At 44.3% G+C, this 26,796-nt stretch overlaps 2 protein-coding genes, 1 long non-coding RNA gene and 1 pseudogene across 3 annotated transcripts; 1 reads left to right on the forward strand and 3 right to left on the reverse strand.

Moving 5' to 3' along the window:
- Window positions 1-1,584: 1,584 nt before the first annotated feature.
- LOC117854902 (uncharacterized) lies at window positions 1,585-5,200 on the reverse strand. The gene is made up of 2 exons (XR_004640395.2): window positions 3,873-5,200; window positions 1,585-3,755 (listed from the first exon to the last, which is right to left on the reverse strand). It is a non-coding gene; the product is annotated as an uncharacterized lncRNA (long non-coding RNA).
- A 7,288-nt stretch (window positions 5,201-12,488) lies between these two features.
- On the reverse strand, window positions 12,489-14,618 carry LOC117854422 (putative F-box/LRR-repeat protein At4g15060). The gene is made up of 2 exons (XM_034736604.2): window positions 13,148-14,618; window positions 12,489-13,023 (listed from the first exon to the last, which is right to left on the reverse strand). Exons 1-2 carry the CDS (start codon window positions 14,321-14,323, stop codon window positions 12,643-12,645), a joined length of 1,557 nt encoding a protein of 518 aa, XP_034592495.1. The 5' UTR covers window positions 14,324-14,618; the 3' UTR covers window positions 12,489-12,642.
- A 4,890-nt stretch (window positions 14,619-19,508) lies between these two features.
- Window positions 19,509-23,538, reverse strand: LOC117859235 (uncharacterized). Its single transcript, XM_034742440.2, has 7 exons — window positions 23,354-23,538; window positions 23,042-23,226; window positions 22,606-22,711; window positions 22,428-22,512; window positions 21,783-21,866; window positions 20,671-20,775; window positions 19,509-20,163 (listed from the first exon to the last, which is right to left on the reverse strand). Exons 2-7 carry the CDS (start codon window positions 23,065-23,067, stop codon window positions 19,886-19,888), a joined length of 684 nt encoding a protein of 227 aa, XP_034598331.1. The 5' UTR covers window positions 23,068-23,226; window positions 23,354-23,538; the 3' UTR covers window positions 19,509-19,885.
- On the forward strand, window positions 23,144-26,773 carry LOC117858893 (uncharacterized; annotated as a pseudogene).
- The last annotated feature ends 23 nt before the right edge of the window (window positions 26,774-26,796 follow it).

Raw genomic sequence — 26,796 nt, forward strand, 5'->3', positions numbered from 1 at the left:
AGTCTTTATATTATTCTCTTATTTTATTTTCTCTTTTGTTATTATGAAGTACTTGGATACGCATATAAATTGCATAAATAAGTTATGGTTGATGACAAGATAAATTGTATTTTAGTGATATTTTATAGGAGTTGGGTTTTTTACGGGTATGATATAGCGATGGTAAATCATTGTATGTGCGTACTTAGCCTAACTCCATACTTATCGGTCCAGACGCCACAACATGATGAGAGTGGCGTGCCTACTGCCTAGAGTACTAAACAAGGTATGATACGATAAGAGAGGCACGAGAGAGCGGGATCATGCCATGATCTAAGGGTGCATTTGGCAGAGATGCCACGGTGGACGTAGTCTTAATTAATTGCATGTGGATTTCTGTGAAAATCTATGCGCGGTTTGGTCCCGATCAGTCATACCACTTCGTCAGTAACATGATTTCGTGGAAATATTTCCCTATCCTATGATTTCCTATAGTGGAAAATTCCTGCACCTTTTCATTTCATGTCCCACTCGCGAGACGCGCATCAGGGGGGCAGAGCAGAGAACAGATCTCCGGTAATTATTTGTTTTTGCTTCAAACATACAAGGTAAACCCAATTGCACTCCCTGATAATTATTTGTTTTTGCAACGAACGCATCCAATCTACTTCATTAGACCCTGGATTTATTTTTACAACGAACGCATCAAATATACTCCATTAGACCCTAAATCATGTTTGGGTGTATTTTAAAGCATTTCGCTACTGCACGAAAAACGATACAAAACGGGTGAGTTTCGCTACTCAAATGCACTTTCTATGTAGCGAACTTCCGACGAATTTTTTTTCGTATCGTCAACTTTTGAGCTTGCTTTATTCACAAGTGCATATCAACTGAAGTTGGTTAAATCCTTGTGCAGAAATTGGCTTTACAAAAAATTGGGGGAAATTGTCAAAACGAAACATTTGCATAGATTTACAACATCCAACTCCTTTTGACTCACCTGAACAGTCAAAAGGTGGGCGGTTTGTTTTCCCCTTTTCCCCTTCAATTTATTAAGGGCAGAAAGTCCGTATTAAACACTGTATCATCATCAATGTCTAAATCATGGAAAGATGCTGTTGCTGCGGAAGGGAGAGAAAACATTATTAGAAAGAACACAAGAAGAAGAAAGAGAAAAGAGAGAAGAAGAAGAAAGAGAAAAGAGAGAGAAAGGAACAATTAGGTGCAGGATGGTGTGATCTACGTGGAGGATAAGAACTAGTCGAGGATTAGGAAACTACTCGTAGCAATTAGAGTAGGACTCACTAGTCGAATCCGACTAGTATTCTTGTAAACAACCGACTTGTAACCCTATCCTGGCAATACAAGGTGAGGTCAATCAAATACAACACATACGCGATCTAAGCGGCCCGAACCTGTCTAAATCGTGTGTTTGAATTCACATTCAAGTTCCTGATCTCAACGAGTCCCACGCACTAAACACTACCTCGGGCACCCCCCCTCGGTAGGTTGTTGCGCCTAAACACCGACAGTGAGGAAAATGTAGAAGATCACCCGTATCCGTTCCCAGTAGCACCCAAGATGAGCATACAGGAGACAATGTAGGTGGAACTAGTTCTCTTATATTTATAATAGATGAGTACATGTTCCTTTATATAACCTTGATCCTTCAGGGTATTTGGTATGAGCCTATAATTATCCCTAGGTTTAGGAATTTCTCAACACTAGTAATCCAGCTCAGCGTTCCGCACATAGGATCATCTCACTTCCCCTCAACATCACCAGGATTATCTCGTCTGATCTTATACTGCAGCGCTCCGCATATAGGACAATCATCCCCCCAAAAAGAGTTAGTATGCCTTGTCGAGGGGATGGGAGTGCAAAGGCGGCGAGGAAGGGGGAGGAAGTTTGGAGGAGAGAGAAGGGTGTTGTGCGATGCGAGGAGACCAACATGGCCAGGGGAGAAAGTTGTTTTCTCGGTTTAGTCCCTGAGCCCCCGGGGTCTTTTTGCATTGATCCATGCTCGTTCCCCAGTGCATTTGGGTATGCCAAATGAGTTGATCGTCAATTTTTTTTCCTCTTCTTTTCAACCTCGCAAGTAGTTTTCCACAACAAAGTGTCGATACAATAGATGTCAACAATTTTGAACCGAGAATTTTCTATATCAAATGAAACAGTGGTGCTTTATCTTGTATTCATTACTCCATTGGATGTGTTTAGCATGTTCAAGACAAAAAATCCTAATTCATTCTGGTGATTGGAAGGTGGATAAAGATGGCGTGATGTGCAGTTAAGAGAGGGGCAGCTTTCTTAAGCATGGGCGGCAACGAGCTGGGCCACACTTGTACAATAATGTACTATGGATTATCAGAAATCTATCATTTCTGTATTCCTTTCGGTTGAAACCTTACGAGCCTACCAGCATAAATCAAATTTCTAACTCAGATTTAGAATGAACCTATCAAGCGAAGATAAGAACAAATAGAACTTCATGTTAGGTATTCCAGTAATTGTAACAACGAAACATACCTGCTTGTCCCCAGCTAAGATTTTCTTTTAGCGCATTGCGAGTGAGCTTAGGATCAGTTCAGTTTCAACCGAGCATGCAGATGTGCATATCTTCTGCAATCTAATCCCGGCCACCATATTGATTAATTGTTCTGAATTCACCAGGTATGTGGCCGTGCTACCACTACCCGGGCAAATCCGAGCCAATTGATTTAATCGGGGGCAAGTGTACAGGCAGCCTCTCGCCCTCTCTGTATGTTCGATTGACATCTTCGAGGAGTCTGAGCTATCGCGACCGTAGCAAATCTGCCAAAGGATTCAAATCTACCTGCAGCAAATCTCGCTCAGGATTTGAAATCGATGCAGGCAAGGCAATGATACGTGCACAGCTGGCCTAGACGTCGTCACGAGGCGAGGCAGGCAGGCGCTGCGAACTCTACTCCCCTTCGATTCAGGCGGCCGTGCGAACACACGCAAGCGGCAGTACGCCAATCAATGGAGAGCCATGGGCAAGCAGCGCACGCCAGCGATTATGCCATTGCCGTGAGTTAATTTAACCATCATCGAATGTATTTCATGTTGGAAAGAAACAGAATGATTTGGAATTCATCATTGCTTACTCCCACAGCTGATTCTCCGCTGATTCCAGTAGGAGCTCTGCCAAACAGTTTCTCAGAGGTAAGTAATTCCTTCTGATTATGTGAAGTGATTCTCTAAAATGAACTAAGAAGCTGTGAGCCGAAAAAAGTAACTTCTCCTGATTCTGTGAAGTGATTCTCCATCTTGATTTTAAGAGTTTATGCTAAAGAATCAAAGAGAATCACTTTCAGCCACATAATCACTTTTCTTAGAGAATCAGTTTCCATAATGAATCAGAATCAAATGGAGCTCTACCAAACATACCAAGTCCTACCTATATAAGCGTCAAATAATCAGCTTGGTCAAGATGTGTGGGAAGTAGAGCTGTGTTGACTCAAAGCCATTGCCATAGTTTGATATTAAACTTCGATTGACGGCCAAAATGATCAACGCAAACAAATATTTCAATATAAGAGAATTTAATACGATCAATGCAAACAATAGACATGTGGCGAACAAGATGAAACACCAAAACCTTTGTTCACGGATTGTGCTTCACAAACGCGCTCTGTTCTGACATCGAAGAGTAAGGTCCAGGCCGACAAGATGGCGCAATCGTTATACCCGAGGATGCAAACGCCTAAAGAACTTTGCCAAAAACTTGCCGATGATGAAACAAACAGCAACTGTAAAATTAAAAAAAAACACCGAAACCGAAACAAACTGAAACTCTAATTCGACTAAATTTTAATAAATACTACCAAGCAAATCAATTGAGTATGTACTGAGTGATAAGTGATCACCACTAGCTTGAGGCCGAGACGTTGACCAGCTAGCTGAGCCGCAAGTTGGCACTAGAAAAGTTGCATTTGTGCATGGCCTTGGCGGCAATGCCCGCCGCAATTCGCAAGAGCTTCCTATCACACGGCCTGCAGTTCTTCTCTCGTCAGATATAATACTGCTTGCTCCAGCAAGTGTACAAATTACCAATCGTACACACAGTTGCCAAAAGCAAAGAAAAATGAGACCCTGCGCTGCTACCATAAAAATCGAGCTCCTGGATCGGGCAGAGTTGTGCATGTACATCCAGTGTCCGGATAAGATCGAGGTGCCATGCCCAGACGTACACATCTTATCTCGTTATCTCCTGTACGTTTGACTCTCGCTGTAGTCTCCTGTGACATTAAGCGGCGATGCCGACGTATCTAGGCGTTTTCATCAAGAACACGCAAAGGAGATTTACGCGTCCTTTTGCTAAAAAAAGGACGCACGCATGCATTATTGAAGCTAACTAATCTACCCGAGCAAGGACAAGGAAGGCACGCTCAACTCTGAACCGAAGATATCCATCAGGGAAGAACTCGAATCAGGGAAGAAATTACCATGCTTGGAGCAGCTGGTATAGTTTGATGGATGTTGCCTTGATCTTGCCCTGATCATCATCAGATGGAAAAGTGTGTCGCCGCAGACAAGGCCTTACATCAGGAGCAGGGGCTACGGTGTAGCCAAGGACAACTTGCCGATGGCCGATCGATCAGCACACGCATCCAGTGATCTGACGATCAGATGGAGGAAGCGAAGCATCTGTCGATCGGCAAGTCATCCTTGGCTGCACCATAGTCCCCGAGCCTAATGTTAGGCCGCGGGCGAGTCCATCGATCGATCCGGCGACGCCGGCCGAGCAGCCGCCATGGCTGAGCTTGCAGCCACGGCTGGGGGAGGAAGAGAGGAGAGAGCTGCTGCTGGGAAAGGGAGAGGGAGGCGGACAGGGATGTGCTTGCTTGATGTATGGGGGGATCTTTATAGATGCCATTTCTGAAGGGGAAGTAGGTCGGTGGGGGAATTGAATAGCCTGCATTTCTGGAAAAACACTTGAATGCTCTTGGTTATCATCATCTGCGGATCTTTTTTTGAAAGGGACAGGCTACGATCGGATAAGGAAATGTGGTCACGCGGCACATGCATTTCGCGATCTTTGCTGCTAGCTACTACGTGGGAAATCAATGCCAAAAAATCATGGATTGATATGCGTCCACGTATGCACACAGACATGGGACACGCTGACCAAACGATTTCAACGTTTTTGTCTCTGCGATAACACGCGTATGTAATTTCAAACCAAAGGTTCCTGAATGACTCACTGACGGCAGAGCAAATTAGTGTCGATTGTTATCAGTATATCATCAGGTATAAATAAAGTCGTGTATGCTGGACCAAATGTAGGCTTTGTAGGTACACGGTGGGTGATCCTGAAAGCTGACAGCCATGTTGTTTATGCTGTTTTCCACGTCGGAGATTCCTCGTCCTCTGACAGGGCGCCTTTCCGTTGAGGAAAATCTGTCTAAGCACAAAAGATGAAAAAGAAACGATGGGGGACATCACGGGCCTGACTGGGGCGTCGCGCCGCCGTGCACTCCTCCCGTCCCTCCGCTCAGCTCAATGCACGATCCCTCGTACGGCTCTCTGCCCCAGCTCGTTGCCCTGACAGCGAAACAGTTCGATCGGCCGGTGAGCTGTCCTGGAATTGGCAATGGCGTCCTCTTCCTCCTCCCGCGCCCATGATTGCGAGGGTTGAAACGACGCCTGCGGCTGGCCGGCCGGCATGTCGTGCACGGCGAAGAGGGCGCAGCGGCAGCGCACGGCACGATATCACGGAGGAGGATCGCCCGCGGTTCGTTCGAGCCGTTCTGACGGGGCAGGAGAGCCAGGACGAGGTGGTTTGGTCTGGTGACGGCGCTCAGAGCTTGCTCCCTGTACTTCGTGCCGGGAGATTTTTCTAAACAAACACTGTACGTACTCGTAAAGTGCTCAATCTATACAATAACTTCGCATGTGGGTGCGGATTTGTTCAAAAACTTGTAAAATGTTCAAATTAGTATAGTAAATTGGTAAATCGGTGCATCTGTAGTCCAACAAGCAATATATTTGCTAATATCGGGCCAGAGGATATTCACATCAGAACAAGTTTTTAAACATTATTTGTTATTGATATTCGTGTCGCAAGGGTAACGTATTTAGCTAGGACTAAAACCTTCAGTGCTTACGAAATTAATGCTATGACTTCGTATTAATTATTTTTTATACAATGATTTAATTTTATGTAGAAATATTTAATTTTATATTCAATATTGACAAGTTCACCTCAATGTTTTACATTTTGATTATATGCATTTCTGTTCAACTAAAAAAACCAATATATTAATGCATAAAGTTTGACGTAAATATTGTTTAAAGCCACATGTACTTGTTTAGAAAGTAAAGCTGAGCGAAACTAGAAACATACATACTTCTCTACGGTTATTGAATACATGAGCAGAAGTGCAGAACAAACCCAAGGTCACATGTCTCATGTGGACTTTAGTTTTTCGGTAATACCAATGATGTAATTCTAAAATTTTATTCAATTTTAACTAATGAACAAATAAGTTATGTACACAATTGAGAAGCAACAGACAGGTCACGATTAATGACTTTTATTGACAAAAAGTAAGAATTATTGATTGGAATAAAATTTACATGCCCATCTACTTTTCTTATTACGTTCTCGTTGTGATGTTTGGACTGTAGGTGCACAAATTTGCTAAGTTATTGAACTAAATTGAGCATTTTCCAAGTTGTTGGACCAATCTGCACCCACCTGACAAGTTATTGTACTAAATTGAGCATTTTACAAGTTGTTGGACCAATCTGCACCCGCCTGACAAGTTGTTGTATGGTGGGTACAATTAACTCCAAAAAAGTATTGGTTGGAACTTGAAATTAACCATGTCATCTTTTCATGTGATCAATGATAATCTAGGCGCGCGAGCCGAGTCGATTGAGGATCTATGTCGGGTTTGAAGCTCTAGAGTTCGCTCGAGCTAGCGCAGCCAATGCTCGATTGAGCTCGAGCTCGGCTTGAGAAAGCTTGGCAACACATCAAAAACACAGTTTTCTGACAGTAGACGTAAAATGTGGCAACATAGCTCGAAACGTGGCTTGAGTAAGCTCCGTGGGGTAATCTTAACTTGGCAATAGGTCAATGCTTAAAGCTTATAAGAATAAGATACACACCTCACATTCACCATAGTTGTTTTAGAGTTGGACACAAAAGTTATGGAGATAAAAAGAGAGAGACAATTTCACCCTCAATTAATCTTCTCCTGAAGTCATGTTTGTTTTAGCCAGAGATTATAAATTCTAGCTTTTATAATCTCTAGCTGAAAAAAAAACCCAGTTTTTGAATATCCATCCCACACTCTCTGCGCTTTTGCCAAATACATTTACCCACCACGGTACTATGCTCGCATTTTCAAGTTGGTGTGCGAAGTAGTATCAAATAGGCCATTCAAATCCTTCAAGTTTCTTTGCTGGGTCAAAATGATCCCTAGGCTGACAAGGTATGACATGTATTCGTGCCATGTTTGCATGTTGGAATCGCCTCTTTTACCACCTGGCTTTGCATTATATTAATGGCTATGTATGCACTTCATAAATTTCAATTTAATCTTTTTTTGATAAAATTTTGGAGATGATTGGTTAAGGCATCGCATTGTTGTTCGTTCTATAAGAAAAGGTCGAGCTATTAACTGACCTATTCGATTACTTTAACCATCATCAAATGTATTTCATGTTGGAAAGAAATAGAATGATTTGGAATTCATCTTTGTTGCATTTTGTGCATTAAGCATGTTGCTTTATTTATTTATTTATTTATTGCTACAGGTACATTTTGATTCCTCTCATTTCACAAAATTCATGAAGACACAATACGATTTATTATGCTTGTCCGTTCCTTCTCAAGCAACCTAAGAATGACAGGTATATTGTGGTCCATGCATTGAGTTAACATCAAGTATCATTTCTAGTTTCACAAAATAAGGGGTAAATGAAACAATGACAACATGCTAACTCATCCAAGGATGCTCACAATTGACATGGCATGAGCATGTGGCGTGCCACGATAGCTCAGGGACCATTTTGACCCAATAAGAAAGGTTGAAGGGCTTAGATGTCCGATTTAATACTCTAGGGGCTTAAGTGACTCTTGGACAAAGTTGAGGTATATATTTGGCTATTTTGCCTTAACACATGTTTTAAGTGACTCTTATGGCTCACTTGCTAACTCATGATCCTGTTGATAACTTCCATCTTCCCCTTACAGTCATTGCATCAGAACAATTTCATAACTTGATTGATACTCTACAATTTAATGATCACAATTTCATAACTTAGATTGATACTCTACAATTTAATGATCTAGGAAATGACTGGTGGAGCTATATTTGGCGAAGAGGAGAATACACATGTAAGAAAGCATACAAGGCTCTAGTTGGAAGTACTTCCGCAGCAAAACCATTCAAGTGCTTGTGAAAAAGTGGTTGTCCCAAAAAGCATAAATTCTTCTTCTAGTTGTTTTTATTGGATAGGTTGAACACTCGCAACCTTTCTTTTAAGACGTGCATAACATGTTTTTCATTAAGTAGAAGAGCAGAATTACAAAGGGCAGCCCTAAGAATAAGATGCCACACAGGCAGCTGCAGACGACCTCAAGCAAAAGAACGAAAAACCCCACTCGCAACCTCTTCAGAAGGAAGCACTTTGCGGTGCTTTCCTATAATTGTGTGTTATGTTGCCAAAGTGCAAAAGGAACTCCGCAACACCTATTCTTTGAATGTGCTTTTAGCTCCTGGTGTTGGCGCTTGTGGGAGTTATTTGGAATCTTGGCGACCTCTGCATGAAAGAATTGGACATGCAAGATTATCTTCAAGATGTAGTGTTTTTAAGGAGATAGTGATCATTGACAATTGACATATGGGTTACCTGGACGCATAGGAATGGAATCATCTTCGATGGGAAGCATGACCTTTGAGTTTTTGGAAGACCAGCTTCCGTGAGGAACTGGAATAAACGGTAGTAAAAGCTCGAGAGCTTAAGAAATCTTCGTACATCCTAGCTCTCCACTTTTTTTTAACCTTAGTTTCTTCTTTTGTTTTGTTCAGTTCTTGAATTTTGTACAGCTTCCTCTAATGTAAATGAGATCTGTAGGGGATTCCCCTCATGTTTACCTTAAAAAAAAACACCTACAAGCCTCTTTTTCGAATCCTTAGCTAAAACAAACATGACCTGTTCTTATATGTATGCACGAGAAAGAAATATGGAGTGACGAGAATTTTGAGAAGATCATAAAATAGACTAAAAAATTTTTTGAACGGGGGAGTAACCTTAATATCTAAATCCAAAAGTAAACACAAGGTCACCTTGATAGCCATCTAGGATTCGTGCAAGGCTCAAAATGAAAAGCTAGGTCTAGCGCAGCGATTCTATCCTTAGTAGCGAACTAGTGATGCTTGATCGTTGCCTGCACCGTTATTGTAAGCATATGGGAAGGTGAATTATTATCTTTTAAATCTTATTTATACCAATGCCACAAGCCGGAGCATATAAAACAATGTCTCGACACTGTAGGTTGTTGAACATCCATTATTTCAAAACTTGGGCCATGTTTAGTTACCCCCAAATTCCCAACTTTGGCACTATGCAAAAAGAAGATTCTCGTCACATCAAACTTGCGGTACATGCATGGAGTACTAAATGTAGACGAAATCAAAAACTAATTGCACAATTTTGTTGTACTTTGCGAGACGAATCTTTTGAGTATAATTAGTCAATGTTGGGACAATAATTCACAAATACAAATGAAATGCTACAGTTGCGCATTTATGGTAAAATCCCAACTTTGGCACTCCCAAATTGGGAACTAAACAAGGCTCTTATTTCCTAGAAATTTTTAGTACATATTAACCAAACCGTATACAGAATAAAATTTTGAAATGAATATAAGCCATAGTTTCTTGGGCAAGAAGATACAATTGCCAAAGTGAGTTCCTTAATATGGAACTTCCTAAATATTACTATAGGTGCGTTTGACTAGCAAAAACGTTTCTATTTCTACTGAGAATCACTAGAATATATGCCAAACGGTTGAAAAGGTTGAGAGGGTTGGAATGGATGTCCTTTTAAAACCTTTAGCTATGGGCCCCATCTGTCAGCTGCGGGGCCCACCTGTCAGCCTCTCTTTTTTTAACTCCCTCCATCCTCCTCCTTCCTGGGGCCGCCTGGCCTCCTCTCCTCCCGGCACCCTCAACTCCTCCCCGACGCCCGGGCACCGCCGGCCGCCTCCTCCTCCCCGCGCGCCGCCGACCTCCTCCTCATGCTCCGCCCCGTCAGCTTCCTCCACCGCGGCCAGCCTCCCGCTCTGCCTGTGCGGCGCCCCGCCTGCTCTGCCCCGCCGCCGAAGACCTCTTGCTCTGCCCCGCCGTCGGCTTCCTCCACTGCAGCCGGCCTCTCGCTCCGCCTGTGCCGCGCCCCGCCTGCGCCGCCCCCCCTCCGGCCAGCGCCCCTCAACGTAACCCACTTCATTCCCAACCAAACGCGAGACGATGAGGGTCTGACCCACTCCAACCCAGTAACCAAACACACAGGAAACGTTTCTCTTTTTTGCCTAGGACTGGGAAACGTTTCTCTTTTTTGCCTAGAAGCGAGAAACAAACACACGGAGGATGTTTCTCTTTTCTACCTAGGAGTGGGAACGTTTCTCACCTTTCGCATGATTACGATTCACCGTTCCCAACCATCTCCTCTGGTCAGTCCTCTTTTACTATTTATTCTTTACAAGTGAAATTATAGTCAAAATGGATCCTATTTGAGATGCTCCTCACACACAAAAAGTTTTGATATTTTTTGTGAAGCCTATTTATTTCTATGAATTTTCTAAGAAAATGAGGTTCTTTTCTATATATATAGTGAAACTGAATCTGAAACATTTTTTACTATTTATTCTTTACAAGTGAAATTATAGTCAAAATAGATGTTATTTGAGATGCTCCTCACACACAAAAAGTTTTGATATTTTTTGTGAAGCCTATTTATCTCTTATGAATTTTCTAAGAAAATGAGATTCTTTTCTATATAGAGAAACTGAATCTGAAACGTTTCTCAGTGGAACTTAACCATACCAAACGGGCTCTAACATTTTTTTTATTAAATCAAATTTATTTATTTTAAAACCAAAATGTAATACTCTTTATGAAACATTTTATCATTTTGTAACCAGAACTTATTTCATGTTCAGATCCTATCAATATTTCGAACTTCGGTGTGCCAGGCTGCGCCGTAACTGTAGTCACATCAACGAATTGTTCTGTCTTTTTAGCATAAGCTAAGCAAAGCATTTTGTTTTTCAGCAGAAGCAGAGCAAAGCAGGAGTGCAGGACATTCAGACTGCGCCGTAGGATCGTAGACAACATCGAATTGCTTCACGAGCAACCTCCTGGGAGCAGCAGTTTAGTTGAACGGAGCAATAAAACGTGCGGAAGTTATATAAAACAAGCATCAATCAGTTCTGCGCCAAGCATCAATCAGTTCTGAAACAAAACCGTGGAAGTTATATAAAATGTGCGGCAAATCACAAGCAGAGCGAGCAGGCCGGGGAAGCACTGCGCGCCCGGATATACGTGATTCGCCGGGCGTAAACTCTCGCACACCAAGGTTAGGAGCCCGAGTATTCAGGATCAGAACTCGGGGCCTCTTTACATGTGCGTATCAAACCTAAGGCGTAAACTCAAAAGTTGGATGTCAATTTTCGAAATCTCTCCACCAAAACCACACCAGAAACAGAAGAAAGAAGAACACACGCGCACGAGAAACAGAAACAGATTGCATCCAGAGAAGAACAAATTCGAGACTGGAATCAGCGCCTAATCGAGACTGCAACAGGAGCAGATCGACAGTCTGGACGAGAGGAGACGAACATGGGCGGCGCAACAGGGACGGGAGGGGTAGTTTGGTGAGAGGTAGGGTTTGGGTGGGTATGTTCATTTATAGCGGAGGCGGGTCGACGTGGGCCGTCGGATCGGTCGCGTCCACGCGATCTCGCCAGGCTCGCCGTTTCCACCAGTTATCTGGGCCGCGTGACGGTCCGGGGCCTTCGTCGGCCCAAACAAGCTCCTCGTGATTCATTCAGCTTCCTTCAGCATCTGCTAAAGAATCGCGCACCTGGCCAGAGCCAGAATTCAGAAGACAACTGGACCTTCTCCGACGAAAACGTAGCATCAACATTGGTTTTTCACCTTCCCTTTCCGTGGCTGGCGCACTCCAGCCCTTCTCTGGTTTAGAAATTAGAATGCCCCGAGCCCCTGAAAATATTCTAGGAACAGAGAATTCCCGTTGAAGTTCAGTACGTCTGAATTCTTCTGAAGATTACAGAGTGTATCATAGTACTGTCCAGAAAGCTGAATGAGGAGGATTCAACTAGCACCTTTTCGCCCTCCTGGACGACCTGGTTCCTGTTATGCCACACCATCCTGATTCCTCTGAATAGCAGCAGCAATTTATCTCTGACAGGCCCTTAGCATTTGACCAACAGCAATAGCAACCAGTTCCAGCAATGTAACGCTAGTTTGCCCTCAACATCATTCACACCATTGTCACAACAATGTAACATTACATGGTACAATACTAAAAGATAGTAGAATAAAGCAAATCGAGCACCCTAAAACAATTGAACATAATTTTGGTACAAAGCCATCATATTCATGTGCAGCAATACTCCTCATGGAAGAACCTCGTGTGGGCATGGTTCGGGCTATCGTCTTCGCTTGGGCGGCACACGGTGATGCGCGCCTCGCACGACGCCTTCTGCAGCTCCGACACCCATTCCTTGATGTTCTCCGGTTGCTCGTCTCCCGGGGCTCCCTCTCCTCCCACCGTGACCAACACCAGCTGCTCGAGGATAGGAGCCCTCTTCAGCAAGTACGCGACGAGCCGCCGCTCGCGCCATGTCCCCCTGAAATTCACAACCTTGATGAAAGTCAGCTGGCCGAGGACGATCTCGTGGGGGCCGAATCTGATCTCTGCATCGTCGTCGTCCTCGTCGGGCTCCGAGCTGCTTCCATTTGCAGGATTGCTGGCGAGCTGCAGTTACAAAAGCGAATTCAGCTTAAACAGTTCCGAAATTATTTTCTCAACTCAAAGTTTGGGGGAGAGAGAGAGAGAGAGAGAGAGAGAGAGAGAGAGAGAGAGAGAGAGCTTTTCTTACACGGATAAAGAGCCGTTCGAGGACTGGAAGCGAGGTGTAGTTGAAGAAATAGTACACGCGCTCAGGGAATCGAGGGTCCTGTGTGCTCATTTCTTCTTCTAGGGAGCCCATCAGCAGCTGCAACTCTTGGAGGTTGGGCATGTCGATATATGCGCTATCATCGCCGTTTAAGTGTGCATAAGGAAAATGATCGAAGTGATTATCATCATCCGAGTCCAGTGAAAAAATCGGTACCACCAAGCCGACGGAGCAGAGCGTCAAGATCCGGGCTTGCGGGACATGGTACACGAAGGGGTAGTAGTAGTCGATGTTGCGGTCCAGGGAACCGCAGCAGTCCATTTGCGACAGGTACACGTCCCGCAGCGCCGGCGCGGCGCCGAAGTCGACGGCGACAGAGTCGAACCAGTCGGTGACGCTCAGGATGACGTTGCCGTACAGGGCGAACGACTCGAGCGCGGGCGCGGCGACCCGGAGCTCGCGCACGGACCGGCAGCCCAGGAGCTCCAGGACCCGCAGCCGTTCGCTGGCGACGCTCACCGTGGTGAGGAGGGAGCAGCACCTCAGGCTCAGGGACTCGAGCGCGCCGCAGTTGGCGAGCACGCCCCGGAGCGCCTCGTCGGTGACGTCGGCGTGGCTGAGGGAGAGCGAGCGGAGGCCGGCGAGCCCGGCCGCCGGGAGCGGAACGGCGCGGAGGCTGAGCCGGCCGAGCGCGAGCCGCTCCAGCGAGTTCCTGGCCCGGAACAGGTCGCGGGGGAGCTCCAGGAACGCCGCGCTTCCTGGGTTGGCGTCCTCCTGCGACGGCGTCAGGTCCACCTCCACCTCCCTAGCGCCCCTCGTCACGGCGGCCGCGATCCACCCGACGACGTCCCGCCCGAACGCGCCGTCGCCCGGCACCGACGGGGACACCAGCGCCACACGGAACACGTGGAGCGGCGTGCCATGCTCGGCGTGTAGCCGGAGGCATCGATCCACCGTGGCCGCAGCCCGCGCCGGCGGCTGGCCGCAGGCGAAGTTGCTGTCGGTGAAGTCGAGAACCGGGGAGGCGGCGAGCGCGCGGATCCAGTGGGCCACCCATCGCCGGGAGAGAGCGCTGGTACGGGCGGCGTGCTTGAGCGGGACGCCACGGAGGATGGAGTGGAGGAGGTCGTCGGGGAGGCTGCTCAGCCGGTCCTCCATGGCTCCGCAGTTGCTCGGGTGCTGCGAATGCGATTCCGCGTCAGCCGGGGTGCGAGGTCGATTTGTGTTAGGGTTCAGCTAGAGATTTGGACGGATAGAGCTGGGAATTGGATAGATTTGGGGAAGGAACAGCATGAACTCGGGGAAGAACCGAAGAACAGGACATAGAGCAGATGCGCAGTTGTTCGGGTGCTACGAGTGCGATTCCATATCATTCTGGTCTGGTTCGTTCAGAGTTGGAAAAAGTACTTTTTCGAAAAAGGAGTTGTTTTTGAAAAGTATCAAAAAGGATTTGTGAAAAGATGTAATCAGAGCATAGGTTAATTGAATTCGTGCCATTACAACCATGCACCCCGTATCTTCTTCCACTTTCATACTTCAACCCATTCTGTATCTTGAATCCAGCTAATATCTTGGAATACCGAAATATCATCGTATGAGTCAAATTAATACTGAAATATTATCATACGAGTCAAATTAGACCTGAACAAACCTCAGGGCGGGCCGGCTAAAAACCCGGTTTTTTCGAACCCAGAATCTTTGCCCTAGCCCGCCTACTAACTCCACCAGGCCAACAAAATCAGGCCCAATTTAGGCTGGGCTCGGGCCGAACCGCCCGTCATTTCCTATTGTAAATTTAATTCATTATATTATTCGGGCCGGGTTCAAGCCCATCCATTTTTTTCGCGAAAACCAGCACCACACTTGGCCCTAAATGAGTGTCGGGCCGAGCCGTCGGGTCTATTTTGCTAAGGTCTAAGTCAAATTAAAAGACCATAAAAACTAGAAACTACATAAAGAAAATAAACAACTAGGTTACTAAATCCAGTCTTTTTTTCTATGAACCATTTTTACGAGCTTGTGCAGCCTTAAAAAACCTAGACATAGGCTCAAGGCTAACATTTTGGAGTACGATTATGGAAACATTGCCACTAATATTATTTGTTACTATTCAATGCCAGAACGTAGATATTTCAAATTTCAATAGTTACATAGACTACAGGTTGCAGCAACATAAGCCTGCACCCTTTCTCGGCGTGGTCACCTATATTGTCATCTCATCAAACTCATCATCATTCACATAGGAACACCTCACAGTTGATGCACTCTTGTGATCTATCAAAGATTATTAGAATAAGGAAGCAACACCACAGAATTACAACTGGGCAGTAATATCATTGATCAGAAGAACCAAAAGGGATACAAGAATGCTTGCTAATAAAACATCCATATTGTTGAACACAAAATTGTTAAGCAACACCATACAACTTCTCTTCTAACAGAGCACCAGACACGAGCAATTCTACGACACATAACAACAATGACGACACATGATCCTTGCTAGAAAAACGCTGGATGAAACTAAAACCATATAGCATGACTCCCACCGTGGGAGGAAGCTTTTCCCATGTCCATGAGAAACCTAATTGAGCAACAACCCAGATTTTATGGTTGGATCTTGTCACACCCACAGCTGCTGGGACCAACACCGCTGCTGCTACCGGCGATTCGTTTGGGACCGGGTCGGTGAGCCAGCCATGCTGGAGAGACTGGAGTTCCTCTAGGGTGTGATTGGTTCACTTCTCGGCAGAACCTAGCTCGCATGAGAAAATCAGGCTACGATTGGACAGGCCTGATTGGTCGGCAGAGCCTAGCTCGCATGAGAGAATCAGGCTACGATTGGACAAGCTTGATTGGTTAGCTGGTCCGTTCCAGTCAGGTCAAACGAAGAAAGCGATTGGTTATGCCCGTCGAGCCATCGTTTACACGCGCCTGTGCGCTCCCTGCGCCCCCGCCAGCCAGGCTGCGAGGAAACGCCGATTTCTTCCGCATTCGCGGAGCCAGGCCGGAAGAGCCTTTTTCATCGCGCGGGCCAGGCGCAAGAGCTGAACCAGGCTACCAATCATAGACAACTTGCATCCGGAGAGCCTGGCTGATCTAGATTCAGGCAACCAATCACCCTACTAGTTCCGCCAGCGTTTGTATCTCGGGGTAGGTGTAGGAAGCTTGAAGACGTTCCTTTGCTTTTGCCATCTTCATCTCCACCAGCGAATTAAGGCACGATTTTCACGGTCCAACTTGCATACCTGGTCACGGAGCTCGGAGATGCGGTCCTGGAGGAAGTCCTCCTGATTCTGCATCTTCTTAAACTTGCCAGCCTCTGGCATGTCCTCGAATTTTTTCAGGACCTGCCTGGCCTCTGATGCAGATGGTTAAACCTCTGGCTGGGTCTCGCCCTCACCGTACACCACTACACATGCCTTGACACCGCAGAGCGAGACGAGCTCGCTGGTCTTCTTCATTATGCTCTCGCAACGCTTCTTGTATGTCGCACGCCGAGTCGAGCTGTTGGCAATCCATTGGAGACTGACCTTCTTGCGTGCTATTGGCTTAGGGTGCTAGCTTAAGCAGGAACCTAGCTAGCTTCAATTCTATGAAATTCTACAAATGAAAGGGAAACGGTTGCTTTAGTGATGAGGTGAATGGAGGGGACGGGTGGTGTTTATATAGATCCGAGTAGGAGCCTAGATGAACATATCGTGGTCATAAAATCATGAATTCGTAATATGATATCATGGCAAGCATTTACTTCGTTCCTTAGAAATATAATCAAGGTTTACGACTGTATATCTAAGCATATTTTTTTCTTCTTAATTGCATCCTTAATCGGAAGGAAGAATACATTCCTTACATAGATCATGAGCATTGTGTGATAGAATATACGGCCGGTCAAATGTTCGATAGGGAGGCGATGGGCAAATCATGCAAACTAGCAAGGTGGCCCTTGATATACAATGGTGTCATTTTAAAGGTAGAAATTGAGAAAGCCTATGATAAATTCAAATGGTGTTTACGAAACCTTGCGAATGAAAGGGTTCTGGCTCTTATGGTGTTACTGGATTGACCAATTCGTCGAAGGAGAAAGTGCAGGTAAAAGTTAATTATAACAATGGTCATGAATTCCAAACAAACAAAGAAATAAGACAATGAGATCAAGTCCCTCAAAAAAAAAAGACTGTGAGATCAAGTGCTACAAGACTTACTACAAAACAAAGGGAGTTTGGGGGTGATTCTAGTTATTTTTTTTCCAGAGGCCATAAAGAATTCAGTGCCAATCACATACGAGGCGAAATTTGAAGAATTGAACTAAATTCATTTTTTGAGTAATCCAAGAAACCCCTAGGCCCTGCTTTCAAAAAAAAAGAAACCCCTAGGCCCTAGAGGTACAGGTAAAGCAGCAGAGATGACATTGGCATTTTGGAAGGAAAATACTATATCCTTGGGGAAATCAAGCAGTGATCCTGACAGGTCGCCATTTCCACAGAAACTGATCGTCTTCAAACTTCTTAGCTGGAAGATCCCTGGTGGGAACAACCCTTCGAGAGTTCGAGTCCATTCGGGTCGAGATCCAGGAAACACAAGTTGGACGAAATCTTGGAGAAGTCAGGAACAGCAGAGAACAACATGTTGTCACCAAGGCTGACATAGGTGAGAGACTGCAGACGCAGACACGAGGTGTTAACGGAACCAGAGAGCGAGCTGCTAGTCATGCTAACCACTTGTAGCCTAGGTGAGGATCAGTGGATGCAGCAAGCGCATCACATTTTCATGTAATCAAGGTTGGCTCCACCAGATGCTTAGGTTTGAGACCAGGACATGAAAGCTTGGCTCCATGATGCCCAGCTGATTGGGATTCCGGGTGGAGGGATCCAAAAAAAAAAAAAAAACCTTGTAAGACGAGACATTATTTCAGCAGGGATCTGGCCGGTGAAGTCAGAGCACGAGAGGTTGAGGTACGTGAGCTCCTTATTGAGGCACTCGAACCCGGGAGAAGGCAGCAAGCCATTGAACTGGTTGTAGGCAAGGTTGAGGTACCGAAGGGGATGAGAGGTTGAAGAGGCTGGTTGCAGGTAGCCAGAGATGTCATTCTCAGAGAGGTCCAGCTAGCTAAGTGACTCGGCAGTGAGCTGTCTCACACACGACCCCTTCCCACTTCCCAAGTGCAGCAAATCTGTGCTTGGCTGCTGGCATCCACAGCATGACTTGCATTGAGGGGGTGGAAGAGGAGGAAGGAAGGTAGAGGCAATAGAAAGGAGAAGCCACGGCACAAGCATGTGCTGCAATAGCAAAATATTACTGCACTTGTGCCTGTTATAAAGGTTAGGGGAGGGTAAGTGGGAGATTATAACTCACTCTGCCGACGGGCACGCCAAGGAGAGACCACACACAATGGAAATTACTTACTCCCTCCATTTCAAATTGTAAGTCATTTTAGCTTTTCTAAATAGATAGCTTTTGCTATACAACCTTGTCCAGTTGCTATCAGATGATCCAGAATTCAACAGCTAAAAGATTGTTGGAGGTTTCTACTGTTGACTACATCTTGACTGACTGACTGAACGTACTAGCCTCTTAAACTTTCAGACTTCACTATTACAAGTAGTGCTTATACAAAAGAAAAATACAGAACACTGTGCTTAACTGATAATTTTAGTACATAAAAGTATATGTGCTTAGATTTAGGACTGGAAAAGGAAAAGGAAAAGGAAACTCTTTGCAAGCAGATTGTGCATGAATTACGGTGCAGAAATTGAACTTGCGATTCCCAACAAAATTGCAAATCGGAATATCGGATATTCAGATGTACTGTACCACCCACACCGGCATACATTTCCATGATCGGGCGGTCTGATGGCGTGCAAGAACTAAACAAGCATGCGAGATCTGATGTTCATGTTCGTATTTCGGAACCCGAGCAAACAACGATACAGCTAAGGAGAATCCGAGGGGCAGTTTACCTCGAGTTCGAGATCATCAGGCTACTGTGCACGGCCTGCGGCCTCCGCCACCGCAGGTCGCTTGCGCCGCCCGGTCCGGCAGCAGCCCGCCAGCCGCCGCCCTGCTCCATAGTAGGCCGGCACTGCTGCGGCGGGAGGCAGAGCTGCGAAGGGAAGGGCCGCGCGGGCCGCGGGGGTCTGCATACCTGGATCCTGCTGAGCGCGGCCCAAGGGGCAGCGCGGCCCCCCTCCTGGGGGGAGCCTGGGCCTAGGCGGGCTTTGGGCATCACATCATCGTCGTGACCTCGTCCGAGATACATTTGAGGTAAATTCAAACAAAGAGATGACGTTCACCTTAATTTTAAACGTCATGTTTATACAAACATAAAATTAGAAGACAAAATAAAGGATCTAAGGACTTTATGATTAGCATGCTCCCAGTCCTAGATAGCAATATCATGATTTTCAGGTTCGAAAGCAACAGGCTTTCAGAACTTCAGGGACTCGTGGGTCGTTGCTTTCAGCACAACGACGGAAACAGCGCAGCAGAGCTCGGTTTTGAAATAGAGCCAGAACGTTACATAGCGGTATTCCAGCACCATGCAACGGGCTGCTCCCAAGTATCATCCCACAAACAACACCTAACACTGCAGCAAAATGTTCCGCATCAAACAAAAATCGAGATACAGGGATGCACGAAGGAACTACAGACCCGTATTCCCCGCACAGCTCGTCAGCAGCTGATAGTTCAGGGGAAACTGATCTCTTTGCCAAGGCGACACTACTACTCCACGATCTTAACCTTTTTCTTCTTCTTCGATTTCTCTGATGACAACTGCGGCATCTCCGAGGTCGTAGTGTTGCTCTCTGCCCCACGAGCCTGTGATCCTTCGGAGGCCTTGCCTGACATGTTTGAGTGCCCCAGGTTGCTTTTGTCCTTTCTCTTCTGCTTGTGTTTGGGTGTCGGCTCTGCGCTCCATTGGCCCAGTGAAAGGGCTGAGCCTTGGCTGCTGCGGTTCTTCGATGCGCTAGTGAACCGAGACTTAGTCTTCCTAGAAGAACCTGAGAGACCACAAGAACTCTGATCAGTGAAGAATCGCATTATTTCGTTAGAGAGAGATGTAAGTTATTGGGAAAAAATGCATTTCATCACCACTGAACTCAAAAATACATCTGAATAAGTGATTAAATCTTATGGGGCCATCTTTACTTAATGTGCCTACTTTCACCGCTGACCTCCCATCTCATGGTAAAAGAAGCAGATATTTTAAATTAGCACTCACACAAATAAAAGATAAGGTTACCCATATGCCTGAAGGTTACCAGCATAGATGATATGCACTTGGACCGATTTGTCTTTTCTGTTGCTGAATAGTTATGAACTTACAATAATACAAGACCGTGAACAGAAAACCAAGAATTCACAAGATTTAACTGCCAGGAACTACCCCAATCTAGTGATTTCGACTATTATCTAGCAGTAACATCATATCCTGCCCAACTTGGCTACAATGCTAGCAGTATAAAGTGGAATTGGTGAAACAAAAACAATTTTAGGAAAAGAATTACCTGCAGATATCTTACTGCTAGGAGTAAGGCCCCCAAAATTTGGTTTAGCTAATTCCTCAGCTTCAGGATAACGAACTAAGCAAACTCGCCGTGATATCTTCCCCACTGTATTTTTTTGTTTTTGTCAGTTGACATTCATACAAAAAAACATAAAATATGAATAGCAGATGAGAAAAGTTAAGACAGGACTACTTGAGAGTTTGCACAAATTTAGAAGTAGTGCCTGCAAGACAGGAGAAGGTGATGGATATTTTTCCTCCTTTGCCAAAAACCCTTATGATTTTAAGAAGAGTATGCTTGTTTTTAAACATGAAACAAAATACTGCAGGCTTAACACAACAACCGTTAAAAAGAGAATAGTTATTTAGATTAATTTACATGTTTTACAGGATGATGTCTACTACGCCACCTTGTTTTCATGATCGAACTGTCATGCAGGAAAGAACACTGATTCACCAGAACACTAAGAAGCATTAATGCAGAAGAGATATTCTTCATTAGTTGACACTTGGCTGGCATAGGATCCAACTTCTACAGTTCATCTCTTATGTTTTATCAATATATCCCTAGATAGTTTCTGCATCACAGTTGGTTTCCTTTACTAAACCCAGAGCTACAAGTGAATCATATCTCCGAGTTTGACATTTAGAGATAAAGTTTCAAAGATGGGAACCATGTCCTGATTCTTCTCTTCTCATTTCAGTATTTCCCTTATGATCAAAACAACCCAAACTAACAAGTTGAACTACATGTTAAAATAACGGACTAAGATTAACATTTCCAAAACAAATATGATGCTACAAACTATCATGTAATTGTTTCTTTTTTTTTAAGCAGAAGGCTCATTATATTGTTAATATTATCAACGAACCAGTAACTAAAGTTTTAGCAATGGCAAGAAGTAATATCAAGGGTTTCTATCTAATGAGTGCTAGCTTAGGGTTCTACCAAAGCCATCAAATGCAATGTCAATTGTGGCCTGAAACACTAACCCATTAAACCAAATATTCATATACAGCGGCGTTTTAGCAAGATTCCTATCTCAAGAAAGGGGCAAAAGAATATGTGAAAAACTCCACACAATTAAAGTAATAAGTGAAATTCCACCATACCAGGTTTCATTTCTGATCCTGATGGTTGAAAGACAGTTGCATCTGGCTGCTGAGCTGCAAAGCTGACAAGCTCATAAGATTTCCCTGAAAAAATAAGTGTGTTAGCTGCAGCCTGTAGCTGATATTTTCTGTGAAAAAATTGAGTAGTTCTTTCCCACAATAACTGGACAATGATGTTTGGCATGTACTGAGTCTAGCTCCAAGTGAAGGAATTAATGAGTTAGCAGTGCATTACATGATAAAGATGACATTTCATTTCAATGATGGAACTTATGAATATTGACAATGAGTACCACCTTATTTTCACAAACTGAATAGTAAGTCATACATTTTTATTTCAATTTATTTCATTCCCTAAAGATTAAACAAGGAAATTGGTAGAATAAGAACTTAAGTACGACTAAAATTCCAGGTGATGCTTAATTTGTGCTGCCAAAAAGAATAAATTCAGACACAATGTTAACCATGGAAATGCAATGGTTCCATTGAAAGGATTAACAATGATGTCTTAAGTATAGGATACAGATGCTATTTGGCAAAATCAAAGTTGGAGTGAACAATACTCAAAGTGTAGAATCTCCAAAAAGCTCAAAGGCTATTAAGACCATGTAATCATCCAGTAAGCAACTTCACCAAAGTTATTACCTGAGGAACTTTCCAAACTGCCTATGTTTCCATCCTTGTGCAGCTTAAGAGAAAGCTCTTTACCATGGAAATCAGAAACATCTAACTGCATCGTAGAACAGAAGACATTAAGACATCAACAATCAGCATTGCAGCATAGTAAGAACACCCTACTGGGGTGCAAGAGATCCAACTTTACCTGATCTTTAGGCCACTGTATTAGCCAAAATTCTGTCGATTCTGTTGGTGATATGTCAAGCATGGCTTCTTCTTTGACCTCCTCAAAAGCTGGTCCAGGCTCATAGCTACAGAAGTCGATGCAAAGTTAAGATGGCAAAGAACAGAAACACAGCATCAAAGTATACAAGGCCTGCTACTGGAAGTTTATACGCTAATTCCATTGGTGACAAGCAGTTGCATATCTACCATAAGTTAAATTCAGAGCAAGCGTTGTTAAGCTTTACAGTTGGACATGTGATAGCATTCCAGCTTAGCATTATTCGATTGAAGTAAATGGCCAGAAAAAGGTAGTAAAAAGCAGCGAAACAATGCTTTGCAATTATAATACTCTCGCATTCAAAATGGTAGCAACTGGTAAGATCACATGGAAAACAAAGAGAACGTCGAGGTCATACCGAACCCTTGCTGCCGCCTTCACCATATCTACCGCAAGCCAAGCCTTAGTTGTATTTTCTCTCAACCAAAGTGGCGCACTTGACGGGGACTTTCCGGATCAGATGAAGCACTCTAATCTGTTCGGCGAAAGAAACTGCGTCCGCACCTTCTGTAGGATTGATCTTGCGTACCGAAGAACAACAACCTGATTGAACCATGGATGTGTGGATTACATAAGCAGGAAGAATACGAAGCAGAAAAACAATAGGAACACACTGGATTGAGATTGAGGGAATGAAAAGTACTCCCCCCGTGTAAGCAAGGTCCAGTACCAGTACAGGCGGGGAAGAGGACGAGAGAGACGGCCGCTCGACGAGAGAAAGCCTCCGGTGGACGGGGCCGTGGGTTGCTGTGTCCCGTCACCAGCGGCGCGTGCGTGGCTACCCGGTGGCGGCGGCGGGACAGAGAGACGACGGACGGAGCGAGAGAGCAGCGAGAGAAGGGAGCAGAAGCTCACGAGGAAGCCCTAAATTGGGCTTCTATTACCCGTTCTGTCAAATCGCCTGGCCCATTCCTTTGGTAACCGCATTAGTTGGGCCGTAGACCTCGTGCATTATCATCTGCACTGACCCAGCCCATAACGAACCCACACAGCAGCTACCGATAGTCTTTGCGATTATTTTTGAAAAAACAGAAATTATTAATTACTAGCAAGATATCCGTGCGTTGCTACGGTAAAAAATGTGGTTGTATTTTCTAAACCTTATATATTTTTATATTTCTACTACTATATTTTATTATAACGGATCTCCATACATTTGCTAGAAAATTAATAGAATTTTGACTTAAATACTTTTTCTACTCATACTTATTACACTTTTTATTTAAGCAAGTGATTCCTAGTAACAAAAATAGGTACAAGCATAATATACCGTACCATGCAACCATTCTAATTTTAATCTTAGAGTATATGAGGATTATATAAGCGAACCCGCAACATAGTGGACAACTAATCAAAAAGTCAGCCCTGCAGTGACTTTGCTTTCTAGCATAATAGCCTTGGCTGTAAGATAAACTACATATGAAATTACTTTTCCAGGCGGTTACTCGCATGCTCCGGATAAACTGACATATGGAGTTGACATGAAGCACGTAAGATGGGGTGGAATTCTCCAGGTATCAACGAAACCCAGTAAAATTTCATAATATCTGAATCAAAAGGAAGCTGTGTGCTATCAAGAGTAATCCGGTTCTTGCTCCTCCAGAGGATTGCTCTTGCATACTTGGCAGTTGCAGTTCTAGAGATTGTTACAAAAGATGCAAAGATTCAGGATCAGTCAAGTTCAGGCTTCTCTATCTTCAGAATGTACCTTTCCCAATGGTATGCAAGGTTTTATTTCCTTTTAGTTCTCACACTGACAGGTTTCATTTCTACATGCAAATTGCATGATCTGTGCATTTGCAAGGATTGTTGCATGCTGCATTCTAGTGGTCTACCTATGGAATTTATGTTCCTGACTGGGAATTCAGAGTGCAAAATGTTGACAGCCCAAACTACGACAAAGTTTTAACAGTACAGGATTTTTCTCATAATTTATTTCTTGCGCTTCAGAAATGAGCTAATTACCAATTGTTTTGTGAAACACTGCAACTCACTGTAATGTTCCCTAATGTTTAGGTGACGTGTGGTACAAGGGGGATATTAAGCCCCCCTTGCAATGCTGTCGGTTACATTGACCGCAAAATTCTTGGCATCAATCACTTGTACCAGAGACCGGCATGGAGAAGGCACCAGGTTTGTGTTTTCTGACAAAACGCTTTGCTGTTGCTTTACTGTTATTTTCAGTGTTTATCAACTACTGTCCTGGTCCATGCAGTCCTGTACTGATAGTTCCCCACATGAGGGCCTTTTAAGAACAATGCTCCAGCATGGTGTGTTGCGCCATTCGAACCTGAAGGGATACAAAGGTACTTGTCACTATGTCAGATTCATGCTACATCTGTTGTTTTAGCATGTTCAATGTTGAAACTTCTTAAAATGACTATAGTAAGTAGTAACTGAATGTGAAAGATAAACCTGCCTGTATGGCCTGCTGAATGGAAATTCTCATCTGCTGATTCAGGTTAACACTACTATCTCATCAATTTGCAGCTCATTTTCTGCGGTATTGAGTACGATCATCGGTGTGCACTACATAAAAGTGCACATTGGATGTTGCTTTCTTGTTTAAGATTAGAAGAGTTGGGAGCAGATAGGTAATACCGTAATAGGTTAGTATATTCCAAGCGGACCCAGCCGGAAATTTTAGGTAGGGCAGAGACGAGAAGCACAAATTCGACCAAAGCTGCCAAACTAGTAACCAATGTTTGTAAACATAGATAAGTAGCACAAAATAAGAACTTTTGTAGATGAAAAGAAGTAAAAACGTGGCATCCCTTATAAAACATTGAGATTTTTTTTCATCCAATGAAAAAAGATACAATCCTTTAGTTCCAACAATAAATTGATTAATGAGTATACCCACCAAAAAATTGATTAACGAGTACAACTACTAGACCCGGAAATCACATATCACAAAATAGTTAATATTATCATGAGAAGAACAACTACGTACTATACCCGACTAGCACATATCAACAGCTTGTGCTTATGCATCATCCAATTAGCTTGTGCCTATGCATCTCCCGGCCCAATTAGCTTGTGCTGTCTCTCTGACCATGATGGGGCTGTCAGCTCGCTTCATGCGCACGAGATTTGTGAGGGAATCAGGCAAGTAATGAACATCGCTGTTTTCTGAGTCATTTGGTGTTTGGGCTTAATCTACCACAGAGAACTGAATGGGCTCTTCTATAGTTGTCTGGCCCATATATACCCCTTCGCTTTCGTTGTTGTCTTCTCCCCCGGCTCGGCAAACGCACGCACAAACAGAACCCACCAAGCAGGCGGGCGTCGGATGATCGGAGTCCGCAACGAACAAGGGGTCGGGGTTCCTCGCTGCCGGCGTTAGGTAGGGCGGCCCCTATTGCTGGGTCCGCCACTAATCCAAGGTGTACTACGAATACTCTTGAGTTAGAAGATGAGGATTTATAGTAGTTACACAGAACAATTATCACGTAATTGTTGGTAACTAAGGTCTCATCCGAAACAATGAGATGTCATGATTCTACAGATTGAAGAAAGAGTGAAAGAGTATCGGAGAAGGCGCACCGAGGCATATTGTGAAATTAGCCTGCACCAGGTTCCTGCCGCCTGCTGGTGGCCGCAACCTGCCGCTTGTTCAACATCCCGGCCATCTTCTCCGACAAATCCTTCAAATCATTTGCTTTCTTTATCTTCGCCGATAAATCCTTATCGGGGGGAACTCAATCATACCCCAAGGCCCCACCCGGACCTGCTGGGTTAATTATTAAATATAAAAATGAAAATCGACTCGTTCTCTAACTACATCATAAACATCACACGCGGCACAAGAGTGGATACGCGTTTGGAAAATGCAAAGACTATCGGTAGTTGTTTCTACGGTCTACTTTCTTGTATCCTTTTTGTTGTTTAAAATGTTCAATTCTTTAGGCTGGGTGGGTGAGTGCAGTTGGTTACAGTTTTGTCTGAATCTGATTCTCATAAACTTCGCTTTACAGGCTTGAGGAACTCGCTTTCAGCTTCAACGGTGGCAAAGATTCAACCGTACTTTCCTACTGTCCTCATCCCTGCTCACCGCTCCTTCTTAACTTATGTTCATGACAGTTACTGACCATCAGACTTGATGGCAATGTG

This window comes from Setaria viridis, chromosome 5 (genome assembly GCF_005286985.2).
Source record: "Setaria viridis chromosome 5, Setaria_viridis_v4.0, whole genome shotgun sequence".
In the NCBI taxonomy this organism is placed as follows: domain Eukaryota; kingdom Viridiplantae; phylum Streptophyta; class Magnoliopsida; order Poales; family Poaceae; genus Setaria; species Setaria viridis.